This window comes from Muscardinus avellanarius, assembly GCF_963383645.1.
Source record: "Muscardinus avellanarius genome assembly, chromosome: 8".
Lineage (NCBI taxonomy): Eukaryota > Metazoa > Chordata > Mammalia > Rodentia > Gliridae > Muscardinus > Muscardinus avellanarius.
The window spans coordinates 83,630,503-83,644,940 of record NC_137794.1 but is presented as its reverse complement, the minus strand read 5'-3'; the positions used below and the strand labels follow the sequence as shown (position 1 = coordinate 83,644,940).

Here is a 14,438-nt window from a genome sequence, read left to right as displayed (position 1 = left end):
CTTAATTGGATACTAAGTCTAATATATCACAGACTTCATTTTCTTTGCTGAATTGCAATGTACTTTCTTTCTATTATATATCTGGTTCAGTTTTGAGCTATGCATTACATGTTACCTCTTCAGGACATATGGTTTAATATTCCTTCCAACTTCAGACTTTAGTCTAAAATCCACATTGTTGTGACACTTTTTTCTAGTAATTCAAGTATTTGTGTGTACAAAGACAAAGAGAGACATCTAATAAGGCTTCAGCCATTTGTGGATAGACAAACGCATGGAAGATGGATTGATGATTCCACATATAATTTAGGGCTCAGGAACGGTTTCTAACATAAGTTCTCAGCATGTCAGAAACTAATAAATTGCATATATATATGTGTGTGTGTGTGTGTGTATATATAATGTGTGTGCAACAGAATTTTACTCCCATGTGCTCTCATTTCACAGAAGAAACGTGAAACATGTTCTCACAAAAAACAAAGCATTACAATGGACAAGAACCTACATGTTGCCAGAGTTTCCCTATGATGTCCAATGCATGTTAGTGGAGCAAAAATGTCCTGACCACAGCATGAGGATAAGGATCATTGAGTTTCTTCAAGCCGACATGACTAAGTATCTGGAAGGCTCACTGTGAGTGATAACAAGGCCAACTCGCTGCTTCAGGAGAGGGTCTGCTTTTGGAGTAGAGTAGAATTCAATTATAATCTCTTTCTATTTTAGGTGACATATTGGATATAAGACCAGCATGCCCAATATTTGATTATCTATTTTGTTATATAGAAAGATTTGGAGAAAAGTGAGGGCAGCCTAGACTCACCTTGAGTGTGGGCTGCTCACCGTGTCTTTCTCGTTGGGCACAGGTATCCCACCACCCAGCAATACAACGAGGTGGTCAACGCGCTGCTGCAGGCCTACCCTTTCCTGGATGAGGATGGCTGTGGCTTTGTAAGTGTTCGCAGGCACCACCATCCTTTTAATCTCAGTCCAGATTAAAATAATCACCTTGTACCATCCATTTGGTCTCTATTTGTTCTCACCCCCCCCCCCACTGGTTCTGTCTCTCTTTCCATCCACCAGTCACTACTTCTTTCTTTGCTTTGTATTTTCTTTCTCTGGTCTCCTTTCTTGCTTCTTTATGAGGTCTTCTCTGTCTCCCTTTGCCCTGAGTTTCTTTGTCTTCTTTGTCTGTCTGTCACCATCTTTCTCTGCCTCCCTCAAAGCATTCTGGGGGCTTCTGCGTAACAGTGAGTCTCTAGGAAGATCTTCAGAAAGTGCAAGGTGAAGAAGAAAGACATGATGCACCTGCATCCTAGCTGTCATCAATGGAGTGATTTTTGCCCTCTGACTAGACCCAGTGGAGAAGTCTGGTTTTGAGGTCTTCCCTCCTTCCTCACCCCACCCTTTCACAACTCTGTTGTTCTTCCTTAAAGCAGATCATAAGGATGTTCTGGGCAGCAGTTCTACACTCAAGCTGCATATTAGGAGCCTGGGGGATTCTGACTTAATTGGCATGAGAATGAGGCCCTGGCAATAGTGTGTGTGTGTGTGTGTGTGTGTGTGTGTGTGTGTGTGTGTTACTAGGGATCAAACCCAGAGGCATTCTTCTTTGGAGCTACACCCTCAGCCCTATTTTTTACTTTCAAACAGGGTCTCACTAAGTTGCTGAAGACCTTGCTAAGTTGCAGAGGATGGCCTCAAACCTGTGAGCCTGCTGTCTCAACTCCCAAGTCCTGGGATTGCAGGCATGCACCACCACTCCTAGCCTGGCAGTAATATTTTTAAAAGCTCCCCAAATTATTCTAATGCATAGCCGGGATTGAGAACTGCTGCTCAGTACAAATTTAACCATCTAGATTTGCCTGCCTCTTGGATTAAGAGACTGAGGTCTTCATTGTACAATGATGTAAATAAACTTAATATTATTGAACTATATGCTTAAAAATACTTAAGATTGTAATAAAAGGTTGTGTGTATGACACTAGAAGTATATTATTTAAGGAACAACTATGGGGAGATACAGTTGTGTGTATAAGAAGATATACTGTTATTCCCTGCAACATTATGACACATATATACACATTAGTAACCATAGCTAAATAAGATATATGTCTTCTTACATCTTCTTTTTCTGTCAGAAAATATTTAAACACATAGAGTTTAAGTAATTATCTCCAATTTGAACAAAGAAGATGCATACTGATATCTAAATGTACACACATTTAAGACCTCTGCCTGCTAGCATGCTTTCTTTTCTTCCTCCTCTTTCTCCCCTCTCCTCCTCTTTCTCTCTTTCTTCCTTTGCTCTTTCCTTCATACCTCCCTCCCTCCTCCTTTTTCCTTACTTCTTTCCTTTTATATTTTCAGGAAAAGTTTTAGAATATATGGATAAAAATCAGAGAATTTCCTGAGTGAAAGAAGGTATTAAATATTCTTTTTCTTTAACCACCCAGATTGAGAAAAGATGTCTGGAAATTGTATTTTTTGAAGCCAAGACTAGAATCCAGGTATCCTTGTTTGTAGGATGACATCCTTTCTAAAATATGCTGCTACACATAAAGCACAACACGAAGTAAACAACATTTGCTCTAAAATAAAATAAAAGAAATCAACAAACCAGAACAAACAAACCTGGGTCCCAGCAATGCCAGTCATGCCCACGTGGCCCCGACTGAGGCTCAACATTCCTTCTGTGTCCAGGCACATTCTCTGCTGCAGGTAGTACTCCACAGAGATTTCACATTCTCAGATTCAGCCAACCTATGATACTGCGCTACATTGTCAGGCCTGTGATGGTTGTGTCTGCACTAAACATGCACAAAAAATCTTTTCTTGTCATTATTCCGTATACATTATACCAACTATTTACATAGATGTACTGCATCTTAGGTATGATAAATAACACAGAGACTATTCAAATTATAGGGGAGGATGTTACTTAGGTTATATGCAAATACTATTCTATTTTATTGTATTCATTTATTTATTTTTAGTACTGGAAATTGAACCCATGAGTGTTCTTCCTCTAAGCAACATCTCCAGTGCTTTCTTAGTTTGCATGTTGACACAAGGTCTTGTTAAGTTACTGAGGGTTTCACTAAATTACTGAGCCCATCCTTGAACCTGCAATCTTTTTGTCTCATCCTCTCAAGTACTGGGATTACAGATATGTGCTACCATGCCTGGCTTAAAATATTTCTTAAAAGTGTCTCTATAGTCATCCCTTGCATCTACAGGAAGTTTCAGGACTCCCTATCAGATACCAAAATACACAGATGCTCCGGTCTCTGGGTGTGGTGGTGCATGCCTGTAATCCCAGTACTTGGGAAGCTGAGGCAGGTTCAAGGCTAGTCTCGGCAACTTAGCAAGACCCTCTTTCAAAATTTAAAAACAAATAAAAAGGGCTGGCAGTGTGGGTTGCAGGTAGAAAGCCCCTGAGTTCAATCTCCAGTACAAGAAAAAAAAAAAAAAAAAGGTTTTCTCTTGAATAAATTACACATTTACCAATTTCAAACTTCAAAAGCTACAAAAATATATTAAATAGAAAGATCTCCGACCACCATCCTCCAGCCACCTAATTTTTATTCCCAGATGTAACCAACATTATTAAAAGTTCCTTCCAGAGAATCTATGCATTTATTTATAAGCAAACAGATATCTATCGAATTACATGTTGACCTTTAGTTTTTATGGTTATCAAAGTGAGTCATGTACAAAGTAATAAATGATGCCTACCTTGCTCTTGAGTGCATTTCACCCACATCTGCCCCCAGTAGCATCGGTGGAAGATGGTTAACCGATAAAGAGACAGGTGACACTGCTGGGCAGCTTGCAACTTGAAGTGGAAACTGGCACACAGATGAGAGTTTACCCAAATTCTCCCTGCAGCTCTTACATTGGAAGATGCCAAATTTATGAAAACATTAATGTAGTTGGTGTGTGTGTGTGTGTGTGTGTATATATTTTGTGGTGCAAGTACTTGGTTACTTTCAGGGCTCATTTTCAACCTTTTATTTTGAAAATTTTCAAATCTGTAGAAAAATAGAAAGAATGCTACAGTGAGACCAAACGTCCTTCAACCTTCCTAGATTCTCAAAGTGTGCGATACTTTGGGGATACCCAGGGGAGGGGGGCACTGAACCCATCCAGGGTGGCATTAGTAGCCTCAGGTGCAACTAGGCGACATTATATAAAAATAAGGCAGGGAAGCTGAGCAACTTTTTTTTTTCATGAAAAGGAAGTAGTAGCCTATAGGCTTGGGAATCTATGCTAGATCAAGATTTCTCAGCCTTCATACTCTTTGCATTTGGGGCTGGGTAATTTTTCATGGCTCAGCCTCTCTGGCAGCCACAGGCCAGGAGAAGCATACCTCCCACCCCAACTGTAACATCAAACATGTCCCCTAACCACCACTACATTCTCCTGGAAAATAGGAGAGGGAAACATCACTACCCTGGCTAAGAACCACTGACCTAAACTGGGTGTGGCACTGTGCACCTGTAATCCCAGCTACTCAAGAGTCTAAGGTGATGGATCCAAAGTTTCAGGCCAGTTAGGGAAATTTTGCAAGACCCTATATAAAAATGAAATTTAAAAAGGCTGGAACATAGCTCAGTGTCAGAGCACCTGCATAGCCTGTGTGAGTCCTTAGGTTCAATCCTCAGTACTACAGAAAACAACAAAGAAAGAATCACTAATTCACTAATCTAGGTTTACTAAATATTCACATGTTGCCATGTTTATTTTTCTTCTCGTGTGTACATCTGTTTGCCTTAGCTGAGCATTTAAAAACAAGTTGTAAATGTTATTTCTAAGCCAGGTGTGGTCGTGTCCATCTGCAGTTCCTACAATACATGGGAGGCTAAGACAGGGAGATTGCAGGTTTCAGGCTGGTATATAGTGATTTAGTGAGAGCCTGTTTTAAAATAAAAAGGGCTGGGGTATAGCTCAGTGGTAGAATGCCCCTGGATTCAATTCCCAGTACCACAATAAATAAATACATGATTTCTAAGTGGGCTGAGAATGTGTCTTAGAAAGATGAGGAAAATCACAATACAATTTCTACACAAGAAATTTAACTGTAATTGTACTACCACACATAATCTGTATTCTTATTTCTCTAGTTATTCAAGAATATTTTTCAAGTAGTTTTTTCCCAATAAAACCTAGTCATGGATTATGCATTGCATGTGATTAATATGCCTCTTTGATTTATTTTTGTCTGGAATAGTCTCTGAACTTTTTTTGTCTTTCCTGATAGTTACCTTTTGGTCAAACCTAGTCCACCTGCTGCGTCCGACGGCTGACAGTCTGTTTGTCCTGATGCTTCTGTGTTTGTCCTAATGTTTCATTGTCCCAATGTCCCAATGATGCCGTTGATGGCTTCATGTGTCACAACAGGAGACCCTAATTTCAAGGTTATTGTTTAAATTTCAAAGTGACTAGGGTAGCTACATCCATGTAGAACTTTCTACACTTCCTATGCCTGGAAAAGTAAGGAAAACAGGGATAAGTATTCTACAACACAAAAATTTTCTACTGATGCTGCCCACCTGAGATATCTGGGTGAATGCCAGGCATATGGCAGAGACTCAGTCAATACTTGACTGAATAGTCATTGATTGCAATTGATTGGTCCTTTTTCTCTTCCTATCAGTTGATAAAGAGAGATGGGGGAAGTTAGGAGGAAGAAATGGGCAAATAAATAATGCTCCTGCGGGTGTTTACTATGATACCCCTTACTGGGTTCAGCAAGTTTCGAGCCCTACAGAGCTGAAGGAAACATGTGAACTGGGTGCTTTGTACTAGTTCATATTTCAGGGATGAGAAAACTATAAGCTGTCTGTTACTCCTATGCCATTGTAAAATAGCGATTACTGAGCCAGGGAGCCTGTGGGAAGTGCTGCAACTCTGACTCATGCATCCCTAGGAGCTTAGTCAGCACTGCAACCAGCCCCAACTCAACCCTCGCCAGACCATCCAAGGGTTTTGAGTAGCACGTTAGTTTTTAAACATCTTCAGTGAGTAATTATTCATTTGATTTTCTAAGAATCCAGTGCAGGTGGTAGGAGAGATTTTATTATTTCATTTTATTGATGAAGAAATTAAGACCAAAGGTGGGGAAGGGTTACTTTTGAAGGTTACTTAGCTCGTATGTAGTTGAGCTAGCACAAGGTATTCCCAGCATGGGCCACAGTGCTTTTTCAAGAGCAGGGAATAGCATGTGTATGTGTATGTGTGTGTGTGTGTGTGTGTGTGTGTGTGTACATGTGTGTGTTCCCATGTGTGTGTGTGTACACGCACATGTGTGTATGATACTGGGGATTGAACTCAGGGGTGTTCTACCTCTGAGCTACACCCGCAGCTCTATCTCAGCTTCCCAAGTTTTGAGATTACAGGCATGTGCTATGATGTCCAGCTGGGTGGGGAATATTTCTATTGGGACTTAAACCATGAAGTCAGGCAGGATCTGAATGCCCAACCCTGACTGGTGTTACCTCAGCGGCATGTCTGTTTACTTGTGAGGACATAGAGTTCATGTCTCTGATTCCATTTCCTTAGCTACAATTGAGGGATTTTAATTTTCAGAGTGATGTCACAATGTTATTTTAAGGATAAATCAAGGGAAAGATGTTTCTATTATTGTGATGTGAAAATAATTTTAAGCCCAAGGATGATGGACAAAGATTTTACTGTTTATATAGAACTATTTCACTCCCTTTAAAGAGTAACTGTTCTACTTTGTTATTTGATGCAGCTTTTATGGAAACGAGCCCTCAAAGATCGTTTTAAATATGTTCGAAGACCCATCGAAGATGATGAACAAGTAATGAGAAATAAGTACAAATTTGGACACCGAAGAGGTCAGACAAGGAAGTCTCTTGCTGACATAAGATTTGATGAAATTAAAATTGTGCAGATAAAAGTAAGATGGAATCTTTAAATGTTCTTACAACTTTGATTGATTAAAGGATAATATAAACAATAACCTTTTAAATCATCAGAACAAAATAAGGTAACTCTTAAAAATAATCCAGGTGTGGTCATGAACCAATAAAATCAAGGCTTAACTTGGATAATGATGTAAGGAAGATTTCCAAAAGAGACTTGCCCCAAGACAGCTGGAAGCAAGAATCTCTTTGCTTATCTTTAATGATCTCTTGGTCATTTTTTTTCTACAATCTTTCCTGAAAAAAAAAAAAAAAAAACCCTTAAGTTCTGGGTCCTTGAATGATTTCTCATCCTCTTGTCTTCATTACATCTCATGTTCCAGATGTTCCTATTGCTATAGAAAGCTTTTGGTTTGTTTTGTGGTGTAGAGCACTATAAACCCAAGGGCGTTCTATTTGTGAGCTATACCTCCAGCCCTTTTCATTTTTTATTTTGAAACAGAGTCTCATTAAGTAACTGAGGGCCTCGCTAAACTGCTACAGCTGGCCTCAAACCTGTGTTCCTCCAGTTTCAGCCACCCATGTACTGGGATTTCCAGTGTTGATTTAACTTCAGTCATTTTGTAAGTGGCTGACATCTTGTTTAAATGATTGAAAACAGAGATGATAGGAATCAGAACTGCAGGCAATGTATTGGATTATATTATAGTAATTTTGTAACAAACCTCATGTGAAATATTATTGTTGCCCTGTGTTGAGTCTTCTTTTGTTTTCTTTATTCTTGTTTATCCCCATTCCCATCTGCCCTCCTCTTCGCCTGTCTGTGGGCAACCTTTCTAAAGTGTTTCATAGACGTTTATTTTTTGTTTCCCAATGTTCCAAAATATGTACCTTCATTTGGGGTTTTAATATATTTAATTTAATGCAAATGGCATAGTATACCTCTACTGTATTTCACTTTTCTTTTTACTGATACTCTAAGATTCATGTTGCTGCATACATTTCTAGTCCATCGATTCTAATCATTATAAAGTACACCTAATCTCAAGTTCAATTCCTCCCCATGACAAACTGCACCTCAAATTGAACCATTCTAGACATCTAGCTATGGAGCTGTGACTTATCTCTTTAGATCAAACATCCAGAAGTGTAGCTTTGGGGCACAGACCTGCACACACTCCGTCTGACCAGCTGCTCTCCATTTACTCCCCTGTATCCCTGCCAGTCCTTGGCATTGTCTGGCCTACAAAATTTGGTCAAGTCTAATAGGTATAAAATGTAATTTCATTCTTGTGGTTTTCATTTCCTTGGATGACTGAGTCCAAGCATCTCTTCATTGCTCATTTTTTAATGGATCCGCATCTTTTCTTGTTAATGTGTAGGAAACAGTCCTTCCCATGCCAAGTTGCAAGGGTACTTGCCTACTCTTCTTTTACTAGGCTTATAATCTTGGTATTCATGTTTAGATCTTGACATCATCTAGAGTCCATCTTTATATACTAAATAGAGACATACATATGGTTAGCTGCTTTCTCAATACCAATTTCTAAACAATCCATTCTTTCTCATTGGTTTATGATGCCATTTTTATTATATGTCAAGTTCCCAGATAGACTTGAGCGTGTTTCAGGAACTCTCCTATTCAGTTGATTTGTCTACCTCATTTTATGTCATCTCCCATGGCATTTGCTACTTAGTATCACTAACATCATTTATTACTTAGTATCTCTAGAGCTTAATGCAGAGATACTTTCATTGCCCGTGAAGGATGTGCTGCATCCAGGGAAGCCCCTCAGTAGAAAGGATTCCGGGAAATTGGTCCTCATCTTCAGAATAAGGAGAAGGACAATGGGTCTTCTCAAGAACTGGTCCCTGGGACCTCTTTGAAGCATCTGCCTTTCCCAGGAGAACTTGAGCCTGAGCTAGGGATGCTGCATATATGTAGGAGTCTTGATTCAAAAGAAGCTTCTAAGCATCTACCAGTGCAAGGAGCACGGACACAAGTCCTGTTTTACTCATGTGGAGGACCAGCTGTTACAGGATGGTGATGGCCTAATGGAAGGACCTGCTTCTGCTGTCCTGACCCTGTGATGGGGATGTGGTGTCTCATGTGCACAGGGCCCACATTATCACAGCTTAATATTTACCATTTCTTGGGTATCTCTTCATGCATAGGGTACCTTGGCGATCCTCTCAGGCCTCTGTCAAATGTCTCACTGAAGCATCAGGGTATAAACATATTTTTTGAAATACTTAAATTCTTCCTTAATACTTTTTAAACTAATGCATGCATATTCTTTTCCTAAGTTACTAAAACTTTTTCAGTCTTCAACCTATTATCAGGAACTTTTCATTCATGGGAAATAAACTGGATCTGATAATAGCCAAAGATTCCGAAAATTCCCTGAAAAGCAAGGATTATATTTTACAGATATTAGATCTTTAAATTATTTAAATTTATGAAAGCTCTCTTCATCTGCTGTGAAAATATCCTGTCTTTAATAGGGTAAATTCACTCTAAATTGGATGGCTAGTGAAAAAATTTATCTTCTTAAGCAGTACAGGAAAAACTTTGAAATTCCAGCTGCTAATTTGCTTCTCTTTTTCTATATCTTCATTTATCTATTTATTATGCATTGTAATCATACATCATGATAAAGTTCAGAGTGATAGAGACATACACGCGCATAACACTTTGTGAGCTTCCCCCCAGCTCCCACTCCACTCCCCCACCCTACCTGTATGTGACATTGAAATTGATGTTGAGCCAAGCATGACGGTGCATGCTTATAATCCCAGCATTTGGGAGGCTGAGAGAGGAGGACCACAGTTCAAGGACAGCCTCAGCTACTTATGAGGCCCTTTGCAACTCAGTGAGACCCTGTTTCAAAATAACAAATAAAAAATAGGGCTGGGAGTGTAGATCAAAGGCCCCTGGGTTCCATCCCCAGTACCATAACAAAAGACAGAAATTGATGTTGATAAGTTTGTGTATATACATCATGTCCATTGAAGTGTTTCTTTCATCGAATCCCTGCCACGTCTGCCTCCCATACTGAAGATCTGTAAGTGAGCTCCTATCAACCCCCTTTTGTTTTCAGAGATAACAGCATTCTAGATGATGAAGCCATGTCCTGGAGTAAGGGGCCACAGGGCTTCAAGATGGATAGGCCACAGGAGTGATGACTTTTTGTTGGCCAGAGGTCAAGAGGCTATTAGGTGTGGCAGCATAATCTTGCCCAACCTGAGTAGGAGCAGGGACTCAAGCATAATCTGTCAGACTTTGGGTCTGCTTCTTGTGATTCTCCTTTCCCTGTGGTGGCTTTATGAAGTGTTAGAAACATACAGAAGGATCTAGCTGACTCTGCCACACTTCCCAGAGAACTCACAGTCTCCGCATTTGCACTATAGCTAGGGTGGGAGATCTATGAGAATATCGCTACAAATTATAATAAAAATGCTTAGAATATAGGACGAAATTATTTTGCTTGATGTAAAGGGAACACTTTTTACTTCTAACTCATTTGGAAATCCTTTACATGTCTTCAATCTAAGAACAGATTATTTCTATTGCCACCTTAATTGTTTTTATTTATTTATTTTTTGTGGTACTGGAGATGGAACCCAGGGGCCTTCTACCTCCGGGTTACACCAGACCTATTTTTTATTTTTATTTGGAAACAGGGTCTCTTAAGCCTCGAATCTGCGTGATCCTCCTGTCTCAGCCTCCCAAGTGCGGGGATTACAAGCGTGCGCCACCACACCGAGCCACCACCTTAATTTTAAATGCATTTCTCCATGAGAAACAAAATAAATAACTAATATTTTGCCCCATTCTGGTATAAAATATCTTCTCAAAGAAATACTGAGACATGGTAGTTTTCTCAGGTTAGCTTGTACATCCTTTTTTAACATGTATAATGTGTAGGACAGTGACACAGGGATCTAATAAATGGTTTTAGGATGTTCTTGTATCCCAGTGCTTTCCAAATAGATGCTAAACAAATAAAATAAGTACTAGGTATTAAATTACTAACACTAAATTAAACATTTACTTTTTTGTGATACTGGAATTAAACCATTGGGTGTTTTACCTCTGAGCTACACCCCTCTCCCAGTCTTTTTAAATTTTTTAAACTGGGTCTTGCTAAGTTGCTAAGAGTCTCACTAAATTGCTTGAGGATGTCCTCAAACATGTGATCCTCCTGTCTCAGCCTCTCAAGTACTGGGATTACAAGATGGCATGTACCACCATACCCAGCTCATTTCTCTCTTTAACACATTTTACTTTTCTACTTATTCAGTATTTATGTACCCCATACCTTTGGAAGCCATGGTGTTTTATGTTACTTGCTTTGGCTTAGAAATAAAGTGGAATTAAAAGTTATGCAAAAACTGCCCTGCTAGTCAAAACAAAGGATATTTACTAAGTTCCTTTAGATTTTTCTTATGGCACTTACTGTTTGTTTTTTACTGCCACTGACACATAATGATTTATGGTGTATATACTAATTATTTTTATAGACTTTACCAGAGACATTTCTCTCATGGTTCAAAACTGAGCAAGACAGCAAAAATGGAAGAAAAATGTTGACAGTTAATTGTATTTTGGAGAGAATGCAATTACTGCCATCAGCAGGCATCAGATTTACTAATACTGCGAAGCTTTGCGACTCAGCTGTGTTTTTGGAAACAGGGCAGGATTGTACAGAAGAGACTTTGCCTGCTGGCTGGCTGGCTGGCTGAGACACAGGCCTGAATGTTAAGCTCAGAGACTTTCAGGTTCCCTAGGAGAAACATCAAATCCAAAGTCTACCTGATGACAATAAAACTGAAAAAAGGGACAAATGGAATTTGGTCTGAGGAAACTTTTAGCATCTGACACAGCACTGTTCAATAGAAATGCAATGAGAACCACATATGTAAATTTTAGTTTCTTAGTGGCCACATGAAAAAAGTAAAAGGAAGCAGATGGAATCAATGTTAATAGTGTATTTTGCTTAACAGAATATATTCACAGTATGACCATTTCAACATATAATCATTTTTAAAATTATTGAGATATTTTACACTATTCTTTTGCATATTAAATCTTAAAATCCTGTGTTTCCAGCACACATCTCAACTTGGACTACCCATACCGAAACTGGTGAAAAGCCACACATGGCTAGTGACTACCACACTGGATGGCTCAGATACACATAACCTTGCTTGGCAGGTTTTGAGAAGAAGGGAGGTAACACTCTAGAGAGAACAGCATCATTGTCAGGGAGCATGGCCAGTTATTTGCTGATGTTCAGAAGCTGAAGTCCCCAAATCTGAGGCATAGGACCTCTATTGATACAGTATTTGGAGTAGATTTTTATCTAGGAATTATTTCGTTTTCCTAACAAGATACTTTATTTGGAAACTTATTTAGGTTGTAGGATGTGGGACGAGTATGTTTAATAAATTTCAAACTGTACTATTCATTTTGGGGAGAAAAAATATAAGTACATTATATAACTATGCTTTTCTGATTTTTTTTTTTTTTTGGGGAGGGTGGGGGATGAACCCAGGGGAATTTTTTATCCTTTTATTGGTGCATCATAGTCTTACATCATAATGTATTTCCTAAGAATCAAGGGACATTCTCTATCTGAGCTACATCCTTGGCTCTATTTTATTTTTTATTTTGAAACAGGGTTTTACTTAGGTTACTGTGCCTCCCTAATTTGCTGAGGCAGTCCTCAAACACATGATAACTACTCCCTATAACTACTTTTTTTTTTTTTTTTTTTTTTGTGTGTGTGTGTGTGGTACTGGGGTTCCTGGAAGCCCTTCTACCTCCGGGCTACACTCCCAGACCTATTTTTACATTTTTATTTGGAAACAGGGTCTCCTAAGCCAGCATGCGCGGCTGGCTTCAAACCTGCGCAATCCTCCTGTCTCTGCCTCCCAAGTGCGGGGATTACACAAGAGTGCGCCACCACGCCCGGCTATAACTACATTTTTAACCATGCTGTGTCTTACTACTTCAAAAGCAGTCTCAATCTTCTGTCAAAATCTAGCTTAGAAACACTCTTCTCTTTATTTATGTTCCAGCTGTCAGGTTAGACTCGAAATTGGCTAGAGCCAAGCTCTGCTGTTCCCGCCATCTCTCCAGGGGCCGCAGGTCACTGTAATGTTGGGGTAGAGACCACCCGTGCTTCCTGGGTGGCAAAGGAGGGTCCAGCTGGTCAGGATTCAGTTGAGGCTCATGTTCTGGGTACTGCCATTTCTATTGAAGTTGAGAGTCCTACAGATGATGCCTCCACTTCCCGTCCATGTGTTCTTTGCCTAGAAGTGATCTCTTCTCTGTGTTGTGCTTTCTTCCTTTGTACCTGACCACATCCTCCATTATCATTGTGACAGACACCTCAGAGTTTACTATGTTGGAGCTGCCATTCTGTAAGATTCAGACCTTTCTCATTTGCTAGTTTCCTCTTCTCCATGTGCACTGCTGGGGAAATCAGCCTTCAGAACAAGGCCACCCTTCCTAGAGATGCAGAGGTGGCACTAGCAGGATCCTCCACAGCTGGCCATCTCTGTGCTTGGGAAAGTTGCTTCTTTGAAGATCTCAATATTTAATGGTAAAGTGAGAGGCAGTTACCATCCAATTTCTAAGTTTCTTCCAGCACTAACAGTATTTATTCCTTGTAATTACTAATTAATGATTATCACTAATCATTAATAATATATCTAGCAATATATATACCTAACAATATATAAATCATTAAAAGGGTGAAAATGTCCTTCTGATATGGAAAAACACTTCAATCTAGAATACCAGTCATACACATTGTGTTAATCCCATCGGTTCGAATCAGGTGGATGCCCCCTAGAAACTTGAGTTTCATGATTGGGTCGGGGTTTCAGGGGAAGCCATACGTCATGTTTTTAATAGTCTACAAATGTCAATATCAGCAATTACAGAATTTCTATTATATTTCAGTAGTGGAAAGCTGCCTATATAATTACAGTTTTTCTCTTACTTTTTAACAGGATATTTCATTTAAATTTTTTCCATTTTATGTATTTGAGATATACAATAGATAATGCATGGCATATATCTATTGTTTAATGAGACAAAATGAACACCGGAGTTCCACAATTCACATTAGATTTGAATTGCTGCCTGTGCCACCGTGTGGGCCTAAGCCCCGTTCCTCATCACTGCCTGGCCAATATCAGTGGGCTCAGAGTTGCTGCTACTCTGAATTTTATGTTTATCATCCATTCACACTTTTTAAATAAATGATTTTCTCACCTATGCATCAATTCCAAGGAATCTTGTTCATAGTGTGTCTTGTATTTGAGGTTTAAAAATGGATATGAAAACAACATGTTGTCTGTGATGACATCCTTTTTCTCACTTGATGTAACAACGTCTTTGGGATTCATCCAGGGCTGCTAAATGGTATAATTTGGGCATTTTCCTGTTGGCTTAATGATCTATTGTGACAGGGAGCCATGGTTTATCTGAGTGTTCTGCCAACCAACATATGACTGGTTCCCAGTTTGGGCTGG

The 14,438-nt window shown here is 39.4% G+C and overlaps 1 protein-coding gene across 2 annotated transcripts in view; it reads left to right on the top strand.

Moving 5' to 3' along the window:
* Positions 1-14,438, top strand: part of SAMD3 (sterile alpha motif domain containing 3) — a gene marked incomplete at its 3' end in the record, with an annotated part of 50,490 nt that overhangs the window by 21,857 nt on the left and 14,195 nt on the right. Inside the window, exons 4-6 of one of the 2 annotated variants that reach the window (XM_080700287.1) lie at positions 448-633; positions 864-948; positions 6,758-6,925. In XM_080700287.1, coding sequence (XP_080556413.1) covers positions 448-633; positions 864-948; positions 6,758-6,925 — 439 coding nt within the window. The remainder of the gene's footprint in view (positions 1-447; positions 634-863; positions 949-6,757; positions 6,926-14,438) is intronic. The other variant, XM_080700288.1, reaches the window with a different exon arrangement.